At 33.8% G+C, this 24,121-nt stretch overlaps 1 protein-coding gene across 1 annotated transcript in view; it reads right to left on the bottom strand.

Moving 5' to 3' along the window:
• Window positions 1-24,121, bottom strand: part of LOC149791891 (contactin-like) — a 158,723-nt gene that overhangs the window by 3,332 nt on the left and 131,270 nt on the right. Inside the window, exons 21-24 of the mRNA XM_089970401.1 lie at window positions 21,133-21,254; window positions 18,269-18,455; window positions 6,288-6,403; window positions 1,219-1,396 (exon numbers count right to left, since the gene is read on the bottom strand). Coding sequence (XP_089826527.1) covers window positions 1,219-1,396; window positions 6,288-6,403; window positions 18,269-18,455; window positions 21,133-21,254 — 603 coding nt within the window. The remainder of the gene's footprint in view (window positions 1-1,218; window positions 1,397-6,287; window positions 6,404-18,268; window positions 18,456-21,132; window positions 21,255-24,121) is intronic.

The following is a 24,121-nucleotide window of genomic DNA, read 5'->3' as shown; positions in this document are numbered from 1 at the left end:
TGTAGCTTTTTAGTTTCTCCGACATACTGAAGGCTACATTTCTTTAATGTGATGAGATAAATTAATTCTGTTTTTAATGTTTTGCTTGGACCCTGTATTGTCAGTTTTTCTCTAGTCACTGTGCTAGAAAATGTCCTGGTCTTTATCATATGTTGACAGGTTTTGCACCTTTTATTGCCACAGGGACCAGATTGACTAGTGTGGTCTTGGTTAATGATTGGCATTGGCTTCGCCCTGACTAGGATGTCCATGAGGTTTTTGGTTTCTGGTAGGCTGCTACAGGTTTGTTTGGGAGGATTACCTTTATTGCATCACACAATTCCATGATGGACCTGTGCTTCCCAATGATTTTACCTACTTTGTCTGGATGGTAGGTCAGGATAAATGGTATTATATGAGCCTTTCCCTTCTCTCAGTATTTTAGTAGGTCATTGCAGTTCATTTGTTTTGCCCTTTGGGTTGCCTTTGCAATCAGGTCTTTGTTGTAGCCTCGGTAAATCATATGTTTAGATAACTCTTCAGACCATTTATGTAATGTTTCATCTTTTCATATTTAGCAAGTAGCTATTTGATGATTTGAACCCAAATCTTTCTTTAACCAGCTGTCAACAATGCAAAACACATTTACACAAACCCTTTTGAGTTCCAAATGATTCTTCAATATATTAAAAACAGCTAATGAAATAATGATCATATTAATAGAAATATCTTCCACCATGTATCGAACATCTTTACCAATATCCCTCGTCACGGTTGCCATTTCCTGATCAAAAATTGCCAAAACCATCTGCCAGAATATGTAATCTTCCATGAATTCTGGAGCATCTTTCAAATTAAGAAATCGAGTCAAAATAATAGGATAGGATAGAGAATTGCATCGCAAACTTTATACAGGTTGGCCTTGATATCATTTAGAATGTACTCTATGATCTCCTGGATTTCACAGTATGCTATTTACACTATAGCAGAATAGTTCTCTTAGACATTTTTATGTCACTCAGTAACTCGTGCTATGTCACACGTAAATGTCTGCATGTGAGCTGCAGATAAATTTTTTATGTTATTTTGTCTGTTGATCAGTATTAGTATACTGAAAGGTTAATAGTCAGAACAAAATACTCATAACTTTTCAAATGTTTTCATATTTATATGAAATATAATTATTGGACACAGGCACATTGATATAGGAAGATAGCTATGAAGAATTTATTGCATTACCTCTTGTAAAGAAGACAGACTGACTGTGCACCCCATCTCCTCCACGGCTGACAGCAAATATTCTCAGTTCATACACAGTATTTATCTGTATTCCGTAAATAAATTTTTCTGTCTCATAACGTTCCACCTTCACATCTTTAGCTGTTCGTATGTCTTCAGTAAAAGGCCAGTAGCGAAGCTGAGATAGTAATAATAATAATAATAATAATAATAATAGGAATAATAATAATACATGTAATATTAATAAAAATAATAAGAAATGTAATAATAATAATAATAATAATAATACATGTAATAATAATAATAATAATAGGAATAATAATAATAATACATGTAATAATAACAACAATAATAATAATAACCATTATCATTACTGACATCATGACCAGATTAATTTAATTTAACCAAGTCTTTGTTCTCGTCTTTGCCACTATCACTACCATCAATACCACTATCATCATAAAACTCTTCCTTTTCTTCTTCTTCATCGATGATGATGATGACAACAATGGTGCGAATGGTATAAAGTCATTTGCTGAAATAAATCCCAATTTATCTGATGCTTAACACCACACCATACATTTCATGTCTCCAGCTGTTCAGATAAAAGGAATATATCAGATAGAAACTTTTTTGTCTGTCTTGTATCATTTCCTCAACCTTTGCAACTTCATTTGCTGTCCATCATTCATTATTTCCTCAGGCTGCATCATTTCATTTGCTGTCTGTCTTTCATTGTTCAAAAGTCTACCCACTTCATTTGCTGTCCATCTTTCATTGTTCAAAAGTCTACCACACTTCATTTGCTGTCCATCTTTCATAATTTCATCAATCCACATTACTTCATTTGCTGTCTGACTTTCATTGTTTTGTTGTCTGTCCCACTTCATTTACTGTCCATCTTTCATTGTTCCAAAGTCTACCCCAATTCATTTGGTGATTGTCTTTCATTGTTCCAAAGTCTACCCCACTTCATTTGCTGTCTGTCTTTCATTGTTCCAAAGTCTACCCCACTTTATTTGCTGTCTGTCTTTCATTGTTCTAAAGTCCATCTCACTTCATTTGCTGTCTGTCTATTATAGTTCCAAAGTCTACCCCACTTCATTTGCTGTCTGTCTTTCATCATTCTAATGTCTACCCCACTTCATTTGCTGTCCATCTTTCATAATTTTATCAATCCACATCACTTCATTTGCTGTCTGTCTTTCATTGTTTTGTTATCTGTCCCACTTTATTTGCTGTTCATCTTTCATTGTTCCAAAGTCTACCCCACTTCACTTGGTGTCTGTCTTTCATTGTTCCAAAGTCTACCCCACTTCATTTGCTCTCTGTCTTTCATTGTTCTAAAGTCCACCTCACTTCATTTGCTGTCTGTCCTTTATAGTTCCAAAGTCTACCCCACTTCATTTTCTGTCTATTTTTCAGTGTTCTAATGTCTACCCCACTTCATTTGCTGTCCATCTTTCATAATTTCATCAATCCACATCATTCATTTGCTGTCTGTCTTTCATTGTTCCAAAGTCTACCCCACTACATTTGCTGTCTGTCTTTCATTGTTCCAAAGTCTACCCCACTTCATTTGGTGTCTGTCTTTCATTGTTCCAACGTCTACCCCACTTCATTTGCTGTCTGTCTTTCATTGTTCTAAAGTCTACCCCACTTCATTTGGTGTCCGTCTTTTATAATTTCATCAATCTACATCACTTCATTTGTTGTCTGTATTTCATTGTTCCAAAGCCTACCCCACTTCATTTGCTGTACGTCTTTTTTAATTTCATCAATCTACATCACTTCATTTGATGTTTGTATTCTCACTGATTCGCTGTATGTCCCACTTCATTTGTTGTCCGTCTTTCATTGTTTCTCAATCTGCCCACTTAATTTGCTGTCCATCTTTCCTTGTTTTGTCAGTCAGCCCCACTTCATTTGCTCTACAACTTTCAAAATTTCATCAATCTACATCACTTCATTTGCTGTCTGTATTATCATTGTCTTGTTGTCTGTCCCACTTCATTTGCTGTCCATCTTTCATTGTTTAGCAGTCTGCCCACTTAATTTTCTGTCCATTTTTCCTTGTTTCATCAGTCAGCCCCACTTTATTTGCTGTCTGTCCTACTTCATTTGCTGTCCATCTTCTCATTGTTTACTTGTCTGTCCCACATCATTTGCTGTCCATCTTTCATTGTTTTGCAGTCTTCCCAATTCATTTGCTGTCAGTCTTTCCTTGTTTCATCAGTCAGCCCCACTTTGTTTGCTGTCTGTCTTTCATTGTTCCTCAGTCTGTCCCACTGTATTTTCCATCCATCTTTCATTGTTTCCTCAGTGTGCCTCATTTCATTTTCTGTACATTTTTATTAGGTTGGAATACATCACTGAATTCTATTTAGTATATTTACACTAAGTTCTTAATCATCAGACTTTTGGAAACTAGCATTGAGTTTGAATACTTAAGCAGCTGTATAAACCTTACATGTTATAAATTCTATCAATTTTGTAAATCAAAGGAACAAAAATTCTTCTGCTTCTAAAGTAATAAGTCACTCAAAATGTAATAATTTCACCAGGAGATATAAACAATTAAGTCAACTAAAATTATGTTTAAGTAATATAAAAAAAACTCAAAGATTACAATTGGGACAAATGCCCAAGTCAAATATGCATTTTGTTCTTGTTTTAAATGAGATATTGTTCTGTAGGTATATCTTATTATATGCTCATTTTTGTCTTCTTTACCTTTACATTGCCAAAATCGTGCAGTATTTACCATACTGAACACCTTTGATATTGCACACAAGTGCATGAAACATTTACTTAAAAATAGTATAGTATATTATGAACTACTTTGTAAACAAACCATGTATAATCAATTAGTCGATGGTTTAGGTTTGGGTCAAATAGATTTGTTTGTGAATGAATTAACTAAGAAAGCTGTTTTGTCAATTTGAAAGTACAGATGATAAAATTTATGATGTGGATGATTTCACTGAGTCAGAAACAAAACTTTCAAACAAGCAAACAAATAACGTGATATTTGCAATGTCAACAACAAACATGAGACTTGGACACAGTAAGTGAAAATACATGTACTGTTCTGATAATTGAAACATTTATTAAGAAAGAAATTCCTGTCTTTTCGCAAACAGAATAGTTCAGACAATGACCAGTGCTCTCTAGGGTCTATTAAAATAGAGCATTGAAAAGCATATTGAGGCTAAGGGCTATTGCATATTTGTAAGAGATATACCATTTTACAAGTCAAAATACTTGATTCAAGAAAAAAAGGCTACTGAAGGTTTTGGTAGGAAACTAAGAGTAATGATGAACAAATATTATTTCCACTGGCCATGTGAACTGTTGAACAACAGTTCCTTTGCAATCGTCCCAATGCACCTATTTTCATACAATGTTATATTAGTGATAGAAGACACACACTGTATGATACAGGTCATAGTTCTGGTCCCTCAAACAGTGAGATACAAGTGACAGGGCATAAGCATGTCTTCTCTAGCTGGTAATGAGAATGGTAATAAATATACTTTCATTTACACATCTTGAATTTCCTCAAAATGTACTTTCTTAGTTCTGAAATTCTGAATGACATGTCCTGCAAAACCTGATACACACAGAAACTGTACTGGAATTTTTAGTACATTTCCATCTGAAATCTGCACTGAATTGACCCAATAATCCAATCCATGATAATCAGAGAAGCAGAGTTGAGTTGGATTAACATAAAAACAAAATCCATGCATTACAGACAAAATGGAAAAGTTGCTATAATGTGCTTTCATTCACAATATGACTCTGAATTTCAATTTTAATTAGACCAAAATGATGAATCTTTTGAAACTAGTCAAAAATGATGAAATTCAAAGGTCTCTCAGCAGTGCTATGTGTGCATTAATATTGTTATTGTGTACTGATCATTCTATGATTATATATTTATTTTTTATTACAGCATAAATTCAATTACGTTATTTCTTGAAGTGTATGTTGTATAATTAGGCCTTTTTCTACCTAATTAAGCCTTAGGTAGAATAAGAAAATGAGTATATAATAAAAATGTTACTGCATTTGTATGGGAAAATATTGAACTAGTTTTCTCAGATTAATACTATACTCCCAAATATCATGCAGTATTAATACAAATGAAGTAACCTAAAATACTTGATAAACATACTACTTACTGATCGTTTGTGATAATACAAAGTTTCCTGTGTTTCGACACTTGCCAGAACAACAATAATAGTTTTCTGTGTTCAAACACTTGCCAGAACAACAATAATACACTGCTTCCTGTGTTCAGAAACTTGCAAGAACAACAATAATACACTGCTTCCTGTGTTCAGAAACTTGCTAGAACAACAATAATACACTGCTTCCTGTGTTCAGAAACTTGCTAGAACGAACAATAATACACTGCTTCCTGTGTTCAGAAACTTGCTAGAACAACAATAATATAGTTTCCTATGTTCAAAACTTGCCAGAACAACAATAATACACAGTTTCCTGTGTTCAGACACTTGCTGGATCAACAATAATACACTGCTTTCTGTGTTCAGAAACTTGCCAGAACAGCAATAATACACAGTTTCCTGTGTTCAAAAACTTGCCAGAACAACAAAAATACACTGCTTCCTGTGTTCAGAAACTTGCCAGAACAACAATTACAGTTTCCTGTGTTCAGAAACTTACCATAACAACAATAATACAGTTTCCTGTGTTCAGAACCTTGCCAGAACAACAATAATAAACAGTTTCCTGTGTTCAGAAACTTGCCAGAATAATCATAATACACTGACTCCTGTGTTCAGAAACTTGCCACAACAACAATAATACAGAGTTTTCTTTGTTCAGAAATTTGCCACAGCAACAATAATACACTGCTTCCTGTGTTCAGACACTTGCCAGGAATCAAAGTCTTTCTAAGTGCTCCAACAATAATTTGAACACAGGGAAGCATCTATTGTAAATATAGTATAACATTTATAGTGATGTTTACAGAATTTTGCTCTATTTATGAATTAACAGCTAATATATGTCTCTTTTTCTCTGTCTCTCTATCTTACTGTGTATCCTTCCAATGTCTCCTCTTTACTACTGGTGTGCACACCTCTCCACACCACGCGGACACTGCCTGCCATGTGGGAGTACACATATATTTCTGTAGGGTACATTGCTGGTGCTGCAATTGGCAACATAAAAAGACCTTAAAACAGCATATCTGCACAAAATATAGAACTGCTTTACTTTAGAAATTTTAAAAAATATGGCGTTTTGGCTTACCCATTCCCTCCACCCCTCCCAATCCATATCTTGACTATAGATGTAACAAGAAACAATTGTAAACTAACACTCTTTATCATCATGCCTCTACCACAGAGGAAGGACAAATGAATGTTACCCTTGACAGCAATTGTGATGATTAATCTGCAATGCTCAATAATAGTTGTGCAATTTTTTTATTTTTTTTCTTATTTCCCACAATGCTTTCAAAAAAAATTATACTTCCACCATGTGGAATTGTTGTTATTGATGTATATTTGGAACTAGTTGCAACATAAAATTTTGCAGTTTTCAAATTGATAACAGGCATATTACTTGCCAGTAAAGCTATCAAAGTACATAAATATTTCATGAAATTTTGTTTTTCAAGAAATCTTCAACACTTTTTCTTTTGCTCCTAATTTTTTATAACATATGTCTACATGATTGAGATTCCATTTTAACTTATTCAAAAAGTCAAAGATAAATGAAAACCAGTGTGTTGATACAAGGAAACATGTTGTTAATACTATTTCAATCAACAAAGAATACCTGGAACTTGCTATATATATATATATATATATATATATATATATATATATATATATATATATATATATATATATAAATACTGTACAACTGTGGCTAACAGTGCAGCATATTTAACATGTTGCTTCAGAGTAGAAAAGACATAGGGAAACATATTTTGTATTGAACATTACTTTTTGTGCTTCTATGCTTCTAGAATCAGAATTATAAAATATAGCCACATGCTCAGTAAACATGCATTTTCAAATCTGAGTATAAAATTGACTCTATGTTGCCTTTACTATCGTGATTTCTTTCAAAGTTTTTGAACATGATAATGAGCTTTTGAAATGTTATTAGGGGAAAAAAATTATATTTGCTTTCAGAATTAGTTTAACTCCACAGGTTCAATAATCCATTGATATTTCACTGATATGATAATAAATTTACTTACAGATGAATGACTGGCTTTCTCACAATAGAACTCTACCAGTAATTAGATACCAGTAACATGTGAACATCTATAAAAAATTTCACCTGGAAATTAAATTACTGTAATCTTTCTTCCATGCGATTAACCTAGAATATTCTTAATGTTCTTTCCAAAATCTCCAATCTGCATTACAAGCTCATGAAATTGCACATCAAAAGAGTGGAACTGATTTTTTAAATAAAACATTCTAAGATCAAGTAATTTGGAAAATTCATGTCATTCATATGACAGACACACATATAGAGAAAATCAGACACCAGGTGGTGCTCTAGCATTGCTCATCTGGGAAGTATTTCGATCCACATAAGATGTTTCGAGCATGTAGTGGAAATGGCTAATATTATCATTTAACAACAAGTGGAAAAATACAACATACAGTACTGTGACATAATTATGATAATGTTGTCATTTTGGCAAACAGGGAAGAAGACAAATACTGTAATATAATTAGACTGGTAATAGTTGATTTTTCATGCATTCATTATGAGACAGAACAATGGTACACAACCAGGATAACATCAACATCTATGGCCCAAAAAAAACAGATGTGGCTTACCACTAATGAATAAGAAAGTCCCTGGACTTGTAGCTAGACAGCATTTGAGTTAAAGTCATTGATAGTAAAAGCTGAAACTGTATCCATTTCATATGAAAGTAAACATAATGTTTGTAAAGGAATAAAAATGCTTGATGAAAAATAATTACATGTGCACCAATTGCTTAGTACATAATTTAACAAATATGAGCTGTACAAGAATCACTTGAAAATGCAGTAATGTCTGTTCTGAAGAACAAGCAGAGTTTGAATGAAAAGATAAATACATTATAAATACATTAACTTGCAAACAAACATGCAGAATGCAATGCATGCTTTCAGCATGATCATGTGCAGGGCAATGGTACTTACCATACAAGCACTTTATCAACATGCATGGTAGTGGTACCATGAACGACAGTGGTACTTACCATACAAGCACTTTATCAACATGCATGGTAGTGGTACCATGAATGACAGTGGTACTTACCATACAAGCACTTTATCACCATGCATGACAGTGGTACTTATAATAGAAGCATTTTATTGCCAAAGGAATAATCTAGCCTTATTAATTGTTTGTTTCTTATGTTCTGTTTCAAAGTAAATGAATCTACAATTTCTATTGCTTGTCTGGCAGTTAAAATACAACCAACCAGAAGACATGTATTCTCTAATAAAACATTAATGACATAGATGAACTTGTGCAGATTCATCCATAGTGATATTATGAGATGTCTGCTACTAAAGGCTAGATGGATAGGCTATTGCTTCAAGTGTGTCACTGTAATCCAATTTATCTTGCAAACATATGACAATTACCTATATATCTTTGAGGAAACACTCTGAGCTGCAAGTGGGGCCCCGAGTGGCCGAGTGGTCTAAAGCGCTCTCCGTTACGGATCACTGCCATCTCACCTTTGTCTGCGTGGGTTCAAGTCTAGGATTCGGCCAATGTGGGTGTGTGAGAAAGCTTGCCAGTAGCTTCTCGTGGGTCGGTGGTTCTTCCTGGGGTTTTCCCGGGTTCTTCCTCCACCATAATACTAGCCCCCATGCATAGCCTTTCATGTGCTGAAAAATGGTGTTAAACCCCACAACAACAACAACAACTGAGCTGCAAGTTTCGATGAGCAGAAAATGTACCGGTACATAGATAATGACAACGTAGTCATGTTCTGCAGTAATTGTCAGATTTTAAGCAAAGACAGTCTTGGCACAAGTAGTCACCCCATGGATCGTCATAAAGACAGTCTTGGCACAAGTAGTCACTCTATGGATCATCATAAAGACAGTCTTGGCACAAGTAGTCACCCCATGGATTGTCATAAAGACAGTCTTGGCACAAGTAGTCACTCCATGGATCATCATAAAGACAGTCTTGACACAAGTAGTCACTCCATTTATCATCATAAGACAAGGTTCATTCAATTACATCTACAAATACCTAAAACTTAGTTGATTATGTTTATAATTCTCTGCCATAAAATAGTATGTAAAAAAAAGTGATTTCATTTATATATGTCTAAGTTACTGATTGTGCAACTATATCTAAATTAACTGTAGCTCATTCAACAAATGTTTTGCAGTTCAATGTCTTAGTTAGCACTATATGTCTTAGTCGTCACCTTCTACCACTTTTGAAATTTGTGCAAGTGTTATGATAAATACAAAATCATGTGGAACAGTTCAAGGATAGAGTAGGCAATGTGTAAGTGTTATGTTAAATACCAAATCATGTGGAACAGTACAAGGATAAAGTGGGCAATGTGTAAGTGTTATGTTAAATACTAAATCATGTGGAACAGTACAAGGATAAAGTGGGCAATGTATAAGTGTTATGTTAAATACCAAATCATGTGGAACAGTACAAGGATAAAGTGGACAATGTGTAAGTGTTATGTTAAATACCAAATCATGTGGAGCAGTACAAGGATAAAGTGGTCAATGTGTAAGTGTTATCTTAAATACCAAATCATGTGGAACAGTACAAGGATAAAGTGGACAATGTGTAAGTGTTATGTTAAATACCAAATCATGTGGAACAGTACAAGGATAAAGTGGACAATGTGTAAGTGTTATGTTAAATACCAAATCATGTGGAACAGTACAAGGATAAAGTGGGCAATGTGTAAGTGTTATGTTAAATACCAAATCATGTGGAACAGTACAAGGATAAAGTGGACAATGTGTAAGTGTTATGTTAAATACCAAATCATGCAGAACTTTAAAAAGATAAAGTGGTCAATGTGTAAGTGTTATGTTAAATACCAAATTGTGTGGAGCAGTACAAGGATAAAGTGGGCAATGTGTAAGTGTTATGTTAAATACCAAATTGTGTGGAGCAGTACAAGGATAAAGTGGGCAATGTGTAAGTGTTATGTTAAATACCCAATTGTGTGGAGCAGTACAAGCATAAAGTGGGCAATGTGTAAGTGTTATGTTAAATACCAAATTGTGTGGAGTAGTACAAGGATAAAGTGGGCAATGTGTAAGTGTTATGTTAAATACCAAATCATGTGGAGTAGTACAAGGATAAAGTGGGCAATGTGTAAGTGTTATGTTAAATACCAAATCATGTGGAGTAGTACAAGGATAAAGTAGGCAATGTGTAAGTGTTATGTTAAATACCAAATCATGTGGAGCAGTACAAGGATAAAGTGGGCAATGTATAAGTGTTATGTTAAATACCCAATTGTGTGGAGCAGTACAAGGATAAAGTGGGCAATGTGTAAGTGTTATGTTAAATACCAAATCGTGTGGAGCAGTACAAGGATAAAGTGGGCAATGGTATATTAGTATTTGGAAGATAAGTTGTATCTGAATGCAAAAACTATCTAGTTTTTATTACTAGCAATTTGCTCATTACTTGCCTGTGATCGTAACTTTTATTCATCATTTCCAATGCCTTATTCATTCTGATATGCCATAAACCAAACACAACTAATGAAACATTGATGCATATAATGAAATTTGAAGTTATTGAACTTCAAAAATAACAGCTTTCACGGAATAAAATCGTGACTCACAAACATTCAAACTACATAGCTTACAAAGACAATGAAAGCTTCTCATTTTCAATTCATAACCAATTAAACAAATAAACAACCTAGATCAATCAATAGATTTGGGCTTAGCTTTGGAACTTTTTTCTGTACATTTTGCCCACATTTAATGGTGCCGGGTGTGTATGTGATACATTCAATGGATATCTTAGAGTAACAAAACTGTAACACCCATAATGAGTGCAATAGATATCTTAGAGTAACAAAACAGTAACACCCATAATGAGTGCAATGGATATTTTAGAGTAACAAAACAGTAACACCCATAACGAGTGCAATCGATATTTTAGAGAAACAAACCTGTAACACCCATAACGAGTGCAATGGATATTTTAGAGAAACAAACCTGTAACACCCATAATGAGTGCAATGGATATCTTAGAGTAACAAAACAGTAACACCCATAATGAGTGCAATGGATATCTTAGAGCAACAAAACTGTAACACCCATAATGAGTGCAATGGATAGTTTAGAGTCACAAAACAGTAACATCCATAATGAGTGCGATGCATATTTTAGAGTAACAAAACAGTAACCCCCACAACGAGTGTGATGAATATTTTAGAGAAACAAAACAGTAGCACCCATAATGAGTGCAACTGATATTTTAGAGAAACAAAAGAGTAACACCCATAATGAGTGCAATGGATATTTAAGAGAAACAAACAGTAACCCCCATAATTAGTGCAATGGATATTTTAGAGAAATAAAAACAGCAACCCCCACAATGAGAGCAATGAATATTTTAGAGAAACAAAACAGTAACACCCATAATGAGTGCAATGGATATCTTAGAGTAACAAAACTGTAACACCCATAATGAGTGCAATGGATATTTTAGAGTAACAAAACTGTAACACCCATAATGAGTGCAATGAATATTTTAGAGTAACAAAACTGTAAAACCCATAATGAGTGCAATGGATATTTTAGAGTAACAAAACTGTAACCCCCAAAATGAGTGTGATGAATATTTTAGAGAAACAAAACAGTAACACCCATAACGAGTGCAATGGATAATTTAGAGTAACAAAACAGTAACCCCCACAACAAGTGTGATGAATATTTTAGAGAAACAAAACAGTAACACCCATAATGAGTGCAACAGATATTTTTGAGAAACAAAACAGTAACACTCATAATGAGTGCAATGGATATTTTATAGTAACAAAACAGTAACGCCCATAATGAGTGCAATGGACAATTTAGAGCAACAAAACAGTAACACCCATAATGAGTGCAGTGGATATTTTAAAGTAACAAAACTGTAACACCCATAATGAGTGCAATGGATATTTTAAAAAAAGAAAACAGTAACAATGAGTGCAGTGGATATTTTAAAGTAACAAAACTGTAACACCCATAATGAGTGCAGTGGATATTTTAAAGTAACAAAACTGTAACACCCATAATCAGTGCAATGAATATTTCAAAGAAATGAAACAGTAACACCCATAATGAGTGCAATGGATATTTTAGAGTAATAAAACAGTAACCCCCACAATGAGTGTGATGAATATTTTAGAGAAACGAAACAGTAACACCCATAATGAGTGCAATGAATATTTTAGAGAAACAAAACAGTAACACCCATAATGAGTGCAATGGACATTTTAGAGTAACAAAACAGCAACACACATAATGAGTGCAATGGATATTTTTGAGAAACAAAATAGTAACACCCATAATGGGTACAGTGGATATTTTAAAGTAACAAAACTGTAACACCCATAATGAGTGCAATGAATATTTTAGAGAAATGAAACACTAACACCCATAATGAGTGCAATGGATATTTTAGAGTAACAAAACAGTAACCCCCACAATGAGTGTGATGAATATTTTAGAGAAACAAAACAGTAACACCCATAATGAGTGCAATGAATATTTTAGAGAAACAAAACAGTAGCACCCATAATGAGTGCAATGGATATTTTAGAGAAACAAAAGAGTAACACCCATAATGAGTGCAATGGATATTTTAGAGAAACAAAACAGTAACACCCATAATAAGTGCAATGGATATTTTAGAGTAACAAAACAGTAACCCCCACAACGAGTGCAATGAATATTTTAGAGAAACAAAACAGTAACACCCATAATGAGTGCAATGAATATTTTAGAGTAACAAAACAGTAACCCCCACAATGAGTGCAATGAATATTTTAGAGAAACAAAACAGTAACACCCATAATGAGTGCAATGAATATTTTAGAGTAACAAAACAGTAACCCCCACAATGAGTACAATGAATATTTTAGAGAAACAAAACAGTAACACCCATAATGAGTGCAATGAATATTTTAGAGTAACAAAACAGTAACCCCCACAATGAGTACAATGAATATTTTAGAGAAACAAAACAGTAACACCCATATTGAGTGCAATGAATATTAAGAGTAACAAAACAGTAACCCCCACAGTGAGTGTGATGAATATTTTAGAGAAACAAAAGAGTAACACCCATAATGAGTACAATGGATATTTTAGAGAAACAAAACAGAAACCCCCACAATGAGTGTGATGAATATTTTACAGAAACAAAACAGTAACACCCATAATAAGTACAATGGATATTTTAGAGTAACAAAACAGTAACCCCCACAACGAGTGCAATGAATATTTTAGAGAAACAAAACAGTAACACCCATAATGAGTGCAATGAATATTTAAGAGTAACAAAACAGTAACCCCCACAATGAGTGTAATGAATATTTTAGAGAAACAAAACAGTAACACCCATAATGAGTGCAATGAATATTTTAGAGTAATGAAATTGTAACACCCATAATGAGTGTAATGAATATTTTAGAGAAACAAAACAGTAACACCCATAATGAGTGCAATGAATATTTTAGAGAAATTAAACAGTAACACACACAATGAGTGCAATGAATATTTTAGAGAAATGAAACAGTAACACCCATAATGAGTTCAATGAATATTTTAGAGTAACAAATCAAAAACACCCATAATGAGTGCAACCTGTATTTTAGAGAAACAAAACAGTAACACCCATGAGTGCAATGGATATTTTAAAGTAACAAAACTGTAACACCCATAATGAGTGCAATCTGTATTTTAGAGAAACAAAACAGTAACACCCATAATGAGTGCAATCTGTATTTTAGAGAAACAAAACAGTAACACCCATAATGAGTGCAATGGATAATTTAGTGAAACAAACAGTAACACCCATAAGGAGTGCAATTATTATTTTAGAGTAACAAAACATTAACATCCATGGAGAGTGCATTGAATATTTTTGAGAAACAAAACAGTAACACCAATAATGAGTGTAATGGATATTTTAGAGTAACAAAACAGTAACACCCATAATGAGTGCAAAGAATATTTTAGAGTAACAAAACAGTAACTCCCATATTGAGTGCAATGGATACTTACTTGCATTTCAATTGATCATTTAATTGTTTATATAAATGAATATGCTTTTTGGTTGACTTGTTTTTTTTCTAGTTTGGTTTTTCTTCTAGGTGAGTAGATGCATCAGGATGCAATGGAAACACACAGAGTAGAAGTATTATCCATGTTGTTTTAAGACTGAGACACCAAACCTTTATTATTCATGTTCTTTTATGACTGAGCCACACAACCCTTATTATTCATGTCAGTTTAATGAATGAACCACCCAACCTTTATTATCCATGTTGTTTTATGAATGAGCCACCCAACCTTTATTATCCATGTTGTTTTATGAATGAGCCACCCAACCTTTATTATATATGTTGTTTTATGACTGAGCCACCAAACCTTTATTATCCATGTTGTTTTATGACTGAGCCACCAAACCTTTATTATCCATGTTGTTTTATGACTGTTGTTGTTGTTGCTGTTGTGGGGTTTAATGCCATTTTTCAGCACATGATAGGCTATGCATGGCGGCCAGTATTAATGGTGGAGGAAGAACCGGGCAAAACCCTGGGAAGAACCACCAACCCATGAGAAGCTACTGGCAAGCTTTCTCACATAACCACACTGGCCAAATCCCAGAATGGAACCCACGCAGACAGAGGTGAGATGACAGTGATCCATAATGGAGAGTGCTTTAGACCACTCGGCCACTCAGGGCCCCTGTTTTATGACTGAGCCACCCAACCTTTATTATTCATGTTCTTTTATGACTGAGCCACCCAGCCTTTATTATTCATGTTGTTTTATGAATGAGCCACCCAACCTTTATACACTATACTTGAAAGAACGTCCTGAATTTGATATGATGACTTCCAAGCAGTCATTAATTACAAGCTCCCTTTGAATAGAAAAGACTTCAAAATATTGCAAAGTGACCTCTCTTGGATATTATAGGTAGTGTGTTGTCTAGCAACACTATAAAGGTTAGACTGATCCATGCAAATGCCTGTATAGGCTGGGTTTGTCAAAATGGACAAAGGGTGTACTTCTGTTTGGCTTATAATTCATCATCCACTGTGGATGTGACCCATTATGATCGGACGTGTATGTGGAAATCTGGTCGTAACAGAACATGGCTATCTTTGCAGGTTTGACATTGTCATGTTCATGAGGATGGGATGGGTACAGGATGCTTGATCCAGTCTGCAAATCTGCTGTACAAGATTATACTAGGCTGTTGATCCAGTCTGCAAATCTGCTGTATAAGATTATACTAGGCTGTTCAATTTGCTCTTTATCTTGTTCTCCAGTGAGAGGCATGGAATCGAACCCTGATGCTGAATGGTCTCTTGGCATCACCAATAAAATTGCATCCTGTTGTGGTGGTGAAATGGGGGGGAAAATCTGTCTCTAAACATGCTGATTGACAACGTTTTGTGGCTGATGCACAACGTGTGGATTTACATCCCTCCAGACATAATTCATGTATGGAAGACATGTCGGCATATATGCTTGTGACTACTTTGTCCTTCAACATGTGCTTCTGTGCCTTCCCCTTCGATTCCCCAAGCAAAGAAGCCCATTGACCTTCAGTCCATGCTGAATAGAACTCAGATGTGATAATAACTTCACAAACTGAACATAGTACACATATTGGATGAGTGTCTGTCACATTCTTCCAGCATATACATAGTTTCCATCTGGTCCTGTCCATGGTCCAACCTGTTATTAGGTAGTTAGAAGCAGAACATAGGAATAGGTATAGCCTGCACCTGTTTTTTCTTTAAAAACTCCTTGTCAGTACATAACTATACCTCATAAATAAATTTACCTTAAAAATGGTGCACACTGCAGTCGACCTAATGAAGGCAATGAAATGTCACCATTAATAATATCAATTAATGCTACCTGTAGGAAGGTCAAATGACGACCTGTACAAGTAAATGTAATGTTTCGTTTAGTGCTTGGTTTAAGGAAATTAAGACTACATTGTATAGAAAATGTACCAGTATGTATCTGACCGTAGCGGAAATTGCACATATATTAAGACTTTTATATAGCCCACACCTGACCTGCATGCACGTATAATAAAAAATTATAGCCATAACTATATGAGGGGATGAATAGGTTATCAATGCAGGTATGTAATTACTATAAAGTATGCGATTGATGGCAAAGTGATACTATTGCAAAGACAGAATTCTGTCATAAGAGGAAGAAAGAAAGACTGGAAATATCAGGTGAAGTATAAATTCCCTTTAGAAGTGAAGACTCCTCCAACTTGTAAATTATAGTACTTCCAGAAACTGGTAAATCTATTTTGTGAAGTCCCTCTGTCAAGAGAGCAGGGCTCAGTACAAGCGGAAGTAGTAACCAAGATATTTATGAGATTCGCAGCCTATCCCTGTGTCAAGGGAAAATCACTCTATCTAAATGCCACCTAGGTGGGCTGATAACTTGTAGCATTTTCAGCTAAATGTTTTAACCAAGGAGAGCTGGATTTGCAAGGTAGTAGTAGTTCAATAAACTGAAGAAAATAAAATTCAGCCGAACTGGTCACAACATAATACAACTTGAAAGTGCTAGATGTTAAAGCATCAATGACCAAATCCTCACAGTTACAAGATTATATAGTTCTCTACTTGACCTCAGGTCGCAATTAGCATTTTCTAAAAAAACATTATCTAATGAAGAAACCTTCTAGAATGATCCTGATGTTTACAAAATCAAAACCATAACCGGTAAAATTCACTTAGGAAATTTAAAAATCCTGACCCAAATAAAAATACTTCTTCTACTCATAATGATCCTGATATTAAGCCCATGCACAGAGAGCATAAAATTTAGCTATGTATTAGTTGTAAAATGAAATTTAAAAATATCAATCAGATCAAGCAGAAATTAACTAAATTTCTGACAAGGTCAAGTCCAGCATACAACTGTTACATTACAAAAGCATGTAATGAAATTATATTAAAAAAATTTAAACTAACAAACAAACAATTATATTAAATATTCGTAACAATATTGACTAGTGAAAAAGGGAGAAAAAATTTAAAATGCCTTTGAGGAAAGAGACAGAAGATAATTCTGATTGAATTCAGAAGATCAACATTTCTATTTTATTGCATTATATTTGGTACCACAATTAGTTCTTGCATGATATTTGGTACCACAATTAGTTTTTGGTCACAGTTTTATCCAATCCAACCTTGGAAACAAATACAAAATTTGTATCTTGACATTATTATGATAAATTCATGAAATAAATGGCTGAATTCTGTGCAGCTTATTTTTAATTGCAAACAATTAATTAGTGTTTGCTAAATGCATACAGAGACTGACATTCTTTTTAGTTTGATTCTTAAGTGTAAAAAATAAAAAGTGATCAACTAATAATTTTTATTTTTTTGTTTTTTACATCGATAAATGGAATTTACAAAGACTATGGACCATTGTGTTCAAAAACATGAACACATTGGTCCATGTAAACAATTAAATATTAACAACAGTTACGAAGATAGTGTGCAGAGGTTATAATATAACTAATGTCAAGGTCAAGAGCAATGCATGTGATTCACATATCAACTGTTTTGGGTTCAAACCCTACAGCTGTTCCAAGTGGAACCAATCCATAATCAGCATTTTCCTTTGGGTTCATCACTCTTCTGGACGTAAAATGCACCAAAAGGCAAAGTTTTACCTGTGAATAGTCTGATGCCTTATTTTTTAGAGGTTTTCTAAAGCAACAAAACATAATTAGCATTTAAACATAATATTTAACCAACACTTACCCCGTTTATAAGTCCTGATATGGGCTACTTCACTAATGGGTCCCATCCCTGCCGTATTCAGGACCTGAACATTGACAGTGTACCATGTGTTAGGCTTAAGACCTAAGGCAATTCCAGAGCTGGTCTCTCCACGCCAGCTTAGGGAATTCATGATTGGACTCACACCAAACCTCTCCCAATAGTTCACCTGCAGCAATTTTGTATAAAAAAAACATATTTTAGTTCCAGATATATATATATATATATATATATATATATATATATATATATATATATATATATATATCTTTATGATTAAATGAATGAATTAATTTACTAGAGGAGTGTAATTTAAACAGTATTTATTTTGGCTTAATACTAACAATAAATATTCCATTTATTCAAGGCTCATGAACTACTGGTCTCCAATGGCCAGCAGAGTTCACTGTATGATTCCATATCTATTAATTGAGACTTAAAAATAAGGAAAGAATGTTTAATAATCTTTCCTTTAAGGCTAGCTCAGCTTGAATATATTTCCCTCAGCACATAAAATGACACAGAGAAACACATGCTTTGTGCAATTTAATGAAACCTTTTGAATGGCACCCCATCAAAAGTAAGTGCAAAACACAATATTAAACCAATAAAACAAAATCTTATCCATCAGTTTAACAGTGTGCCAGGTACCCATTCTACAGTAAAGTAGTGTAAACACCTGCAGATGCAAAAGCAATTTAAATGCACCCAGCTTCATTTTATAATAGGCTTCATGGCACAGAGTGAAAAAACTATGTATTATTTTCTGTTTGTCATGCTTTTGGGGTCTACATGGAAAATGCATCACATTAAATGATAAATTAGCACCCAAGCCTGTGTTGGTATGTTGGATGGTTAGAGATCTGATCTAACTCTTTATCATAGAAGTTTGAACATAGTACATAACATTTGAACTGATCATCAAAACCAATTTTCTACATGACACAAGATTATCTAAATGATAGAATCTCCAAAAGATGATGCAATATTGGATGAAAACTAAAATGTGTCAATATGTATAGCCTAAATTAAAGTTATATATTTGTTGCATTATAGTGACATCCTCCATAGTCTGTGAGGCTTAATTGTTGTTTCTTATTAATTGCTTGTACACCCACTTAATAAAACTGAAAACTCACTTTATTGGTGAAACTACTAACCTATGACAGAACTCAGGAGCTGCTCCAATTGTGATAATGCCACATACCTGTCAACTCTAATGCCAGTAGAAAAAGACTCATGATTTTGGGGGTCATTCCACGCCTATGTCCCGATTTTATAATATCTTCCAATTTTTGCTGAAAACTCCAGATTATTACATTATATGTTGATTTTCATTTCTCCTAAAAAATCCTACATAAATAGATAGATCTTATGCAATCCACAGAAGCCATGTTCTATTTTATCACCTATGAATATTGTTGTGACAAAATAATTATTATCACACGGCAAAGAATTCTTTCAGCAAATTGAATGTTAAGTTTCAACATTATTCATTAAAACTTATACATGTTTCTACAACAATACTAAAATCAAAAATAAAACACCAAAAAAGAAACCACAACAACTTAATTGTCAGCAATCAGTTTTAATTCCAAAAATGATCACTGTGAATGCTGCAGCATCTCCTTTCCCACAAAAGAAACTTTCGTGAACACCAGACATTACTGTATCATATAAACAGACATTAGTTACCATCATTAAATTCAAAGAAGGAGTGTAGAAACAGGCAATTGCAGCTTATGTGCCCTCAAAAAGCTAATTCAGAATAAATATGTTATTTAGTATTCACTGTAAAATGTCTTTTCAGTTGAGAAGAAAGAAAAAAGGTGGGATATAAAACATCAGAAAAATAGTTAATACATGTACTCTAGTCTGAGACTGTGTATTTAGACAGTGGCAGTTACAGCAAAATAGGGCATTGTTTATTTGCCAATCAATCAATTGCTGGTGCTTACATAACACACACTGTAGAACATGGTTTCTTTGAATTCGATATACATATGCTGGAGGGCCAGTCTTTTATACAAGATAACTGCAATGATAACGATTAACTTAATCAGTCGCACTGACTTTCTTGCTTGTTCTCTTAAAACTTAACCTTTAGCTGTTGTCCATTTTGGCCACAATTGACCAGAATATGAAAAAAGGATACATCCTGGGGGAAAATAAGACATGTCACAGGGAGAAATGGCCTGTCCATTGAGAATTTCACACTTAGTGGAACCAAAAGATCAATCAATATTTAGTGACAAGGAGGCTTAAAAAATACTGTGAAAAACATCCTGATTTTAGTTCCCAGCCTCCATATTTTTTAAATTAAATCTCCCTATTTGGCTTTTTAAACTTCACTGGTATGATACCATGTTGACATATTAGTAAAGCTAAAGCCGAGCCATAATACGGGTCTAGTTTTGTGAGTAGCAGTTAATCCAATCAAGCCGACTGATGAAGCTAATTTACTTCAATCAATGATAACAGCACCTTCTAATACCCAAAACTGTGGGGTGCCTTGTTTTCACTTGAATTTATTTTTCCACATACTTTGTTTTTGCTTTCCCTGGCATTGAGATGAAATCGGAAGTGGACTGGAGGACACAGTCTAATCTCAGTTCTTTTTGTTTCTTTTTATTATGCAATGGTAGAGGCTGATGGTGTTTGGAATGGATCTGGGATGTGTATTGATCCTTGTTTCATTATAGGTAATTACTCTAATGTTTTGGTGATCTGGGTTAATCTTAATTATACACAGGATAACTTAAGTGTTTTGTCACATTGCCAAAACACAGCCATCACAAGTTTAATGCATGTATTACAGTAGAACATGAGGTTTGATCATTATTTACCTGATATCCTAGAAGTGTTCCCTTCATGTTCTCCCTCACATTTGGAGTTACGTCCCATGTCACAAGTACTGCAGTAGAATTGTAAGGGTATGCCATAACGTTGGTCGCAACACCAATGGGTACTGTTAAATGAGAGTATCAACGTGATCAAATATCACAATGGACCTTGGTCATATATTCACAAGACACTATATGACATCACCAATCATGAGATCAATTTATGTAGAGGCACAATGTTCAAGACATCCAAATGGAGCTGGGGGATGGAGAAGGGAGAAGAGTCTAACAATTGTGTTCATTTCATTAAATTTTGTGGAGTAAATTTAATCTTTTGCTCACACACTGTTGCAAGAAAATAAAAACTTTAATTAATTCTTAAATTTTTGTTGCAATGAGTACAATTGTAAAAACACACACAAAAGTGGCATGAAAATAAAATCATTATATGTCAGACTTTTAGATCAAATTTAAGTTTTCTGTTTTCTGCCAACTGAGCCTAAAGTATTGTCCCAGGTGTTAAATTATGTTGAAAACAAGGGTACAACTTAACTGGACAAAGTTTATCATCTGACAGTGATACTGCAGCAATGATTAAGGAAAGTGTGTTGGGTGAGGTAAACAGATTGGTGGTACAATTAACACTATACATTAAATATAATTATTGACATTTAAATCTGTGTTACCTGGTCATCTTTAAGTGCTATATCAATGGAATTATTTATATTATAATATAGTCTTTGGCATTATGAAAATTGTTCTGTACTTAAAAATTGAACTGAAGCAAGATATATTTCTATCTATCATGTCTGTTTATCTGTGATGATAATAATTTTGAATAATACTTTTTATTCCAATGGTACCACCCATCTTTGTAGTCCATAGGACTACTATAATGAAATATGACTGATACATCAGCATGTCATTTTTGATCTCATTTACAAGTGTGATATAACATGGTTTAACTATGTTGTCACATTAATAGATAGATCTAATTCATTTTCAAATTTACCCAATTCTCTCTATTTTTACTGGAGAGCTTCTACACCAGTTACTGTATGTATCCAAATGGTGCATGGTGGCCTTTGTGAATGTTTAATTGGAGTCTTTAAAATTAATTCCACAGCCTACAAAATAAAATTTAGTATCTGTACTGTGACCTCAATACAAACCTGTCTGTTCTTAATCATTCAGAAAATATATGTATGAGTTTAATCAGAGACATCTGTGTATGGTGTTAGATATTATATCATGTCTAATAACAATCTTGTATGTTTGCTTATTTTCCATCAAAAGTTTGGTCTGCAAAGTATACATTTAACACTCAGTTTGGTTATGAGTTTGCTTATTTTCAATATCTTTAGGAATCCAGTTTGCTTCTTTTCAGTATCTTTAGGAATCCAGTTTGCTTATTTTCCAGTATCTTTAAGGATCCAGTTTGCTTATTTTCAATGTCTTTAAGAATCCAGTTTGCTTTTTTTCAGTATCTTTAAGAATCCAGTTTGCTTCTTTTCAGTATCTTTAGGAATCCAGTTTACTTCTTTTCATTTATCTTTAAGAATCCAGTTTGCTTCTTTTCAGTATCTTTAGGAATCCAGTTTGCTTATTTTCAGTATCTTTAAGAATCCAGTTTGCTTATTTTCAATGTCTTTAAGAATCCAGTTTGCTTTTTTTCAGTATCTTTAAGAATCCAGTTTGCTTCTTTTCAATATCTTTAGGAATCCAGTTTGCTTCTTTTCAATTATCTTTAAGAATCCAGTTTGCTTCTTTTCAGTATCTTTAGGAATCCAGTTTGCTTCTTTTCAATATCTTTAATGATCCAGTTTAATTATTTTCAATATCTTTAAGAATCCAGTTTGCTTATTTTTAATATATTTAAGATTCTTGTAAAGTCTTGTTGAAATACATTTAATTCAAATGATCCAATGATGATGATCTTCAAATAGGGTCCAATATCATTTAGTGATTCATGCAACTCCATCTTAAACATCTACTACTTCAAAGATTTAAAGAATTAACCTCAAAGTCTTTTCATTATGATTTTGTTCATGTTTCGCCTATTCATGTTTTATTTATTTACTAGCTCAAATACATATTTAATTATTCTATTTTGTGGCACACCAACAATTAATATCTTCATTTTTAATATTATTTTACTTTAAAATATTTTAATATATATTGAACTATTGCAAATGTGGATATCTTTGTTATTTAAACTTGACGTTATCATAAATTTTAGCAAAGGCCCATCTGCTCTATCTACCGGTAGTCTTTCAATCCAACAAAGCAGGGGTATGTGAATTTTAGGGAGCATCAGACTGTTTCCAAGAACAGGATATGTAATTTGTTCTCACGGTGAATTGGAGAGCTTTCTCAATTATTTTCTTACATCAATCAGTTGGGATGTCATTAAATCACTGCAAATTACATGGCTGAATTTCATGCCAATAAAGACACCAGGAAAAAAGGAAAGTAATCTGACCTATATATATAGTTTTCAAATGTACTGTAGTTACACATGCAATGTAATCTAAAGTAATGTCAACTCAGATGCCAATTTTATATATTACTCCCTTCGATTCAAGGCCAGCCAGCCAGTCTCATGTCAAACTCCCTTTGATTTAAGGCCAATTAACTCAGTCTTATGTCAAACTCCCTTTGATTGAAGGCCAATCAACTCAGTCTTATGTCAAACTCCCTTTGATTCAAGGCCAATCAGCCCAGCCTCATCAAACTCCCTTTGATTCAAGGCCAATCAACTCAGTCTTATGTCAAACTCCCTTTGATTAAAGGCCAATCAACTCATTCGTATGTCAAACTCCCTTTGATTAAAGGCCATCCAACTCAGTTTTATGTCAAACTCCCTTTTCATTTAAAGACAATCATCCCAGTCTTATGTCAAACTCCCTTTTATTTAAGGCCATTCAACCCAGTCTTATGTCAAACTCCCTTTGATTCAAGGACAATCATCCCAGCCTCATGTCAAACTCCC

Source organism: Sinohyriopsis cumingii, chromosome 9 (assembly GCF_028554795.1).
Source record: "Sinohyriopsis cumingii isolate HCF-2022 chromosome 9, ASM2855479v2, whole genome shotgun sequence".
In the NCBI taxonomy this organism is placed as follows: Eukaryota; Metazoa; Mollusca; class Bivalvia; order Unionida; family Unionidae; genus Sinohyriopsis; species Sinohyriopsis cumingii.
Note: the sequence above shows the minus strand (reverse complement) of the source record. Positions and strands in the feature narration are given on the sequence as shown.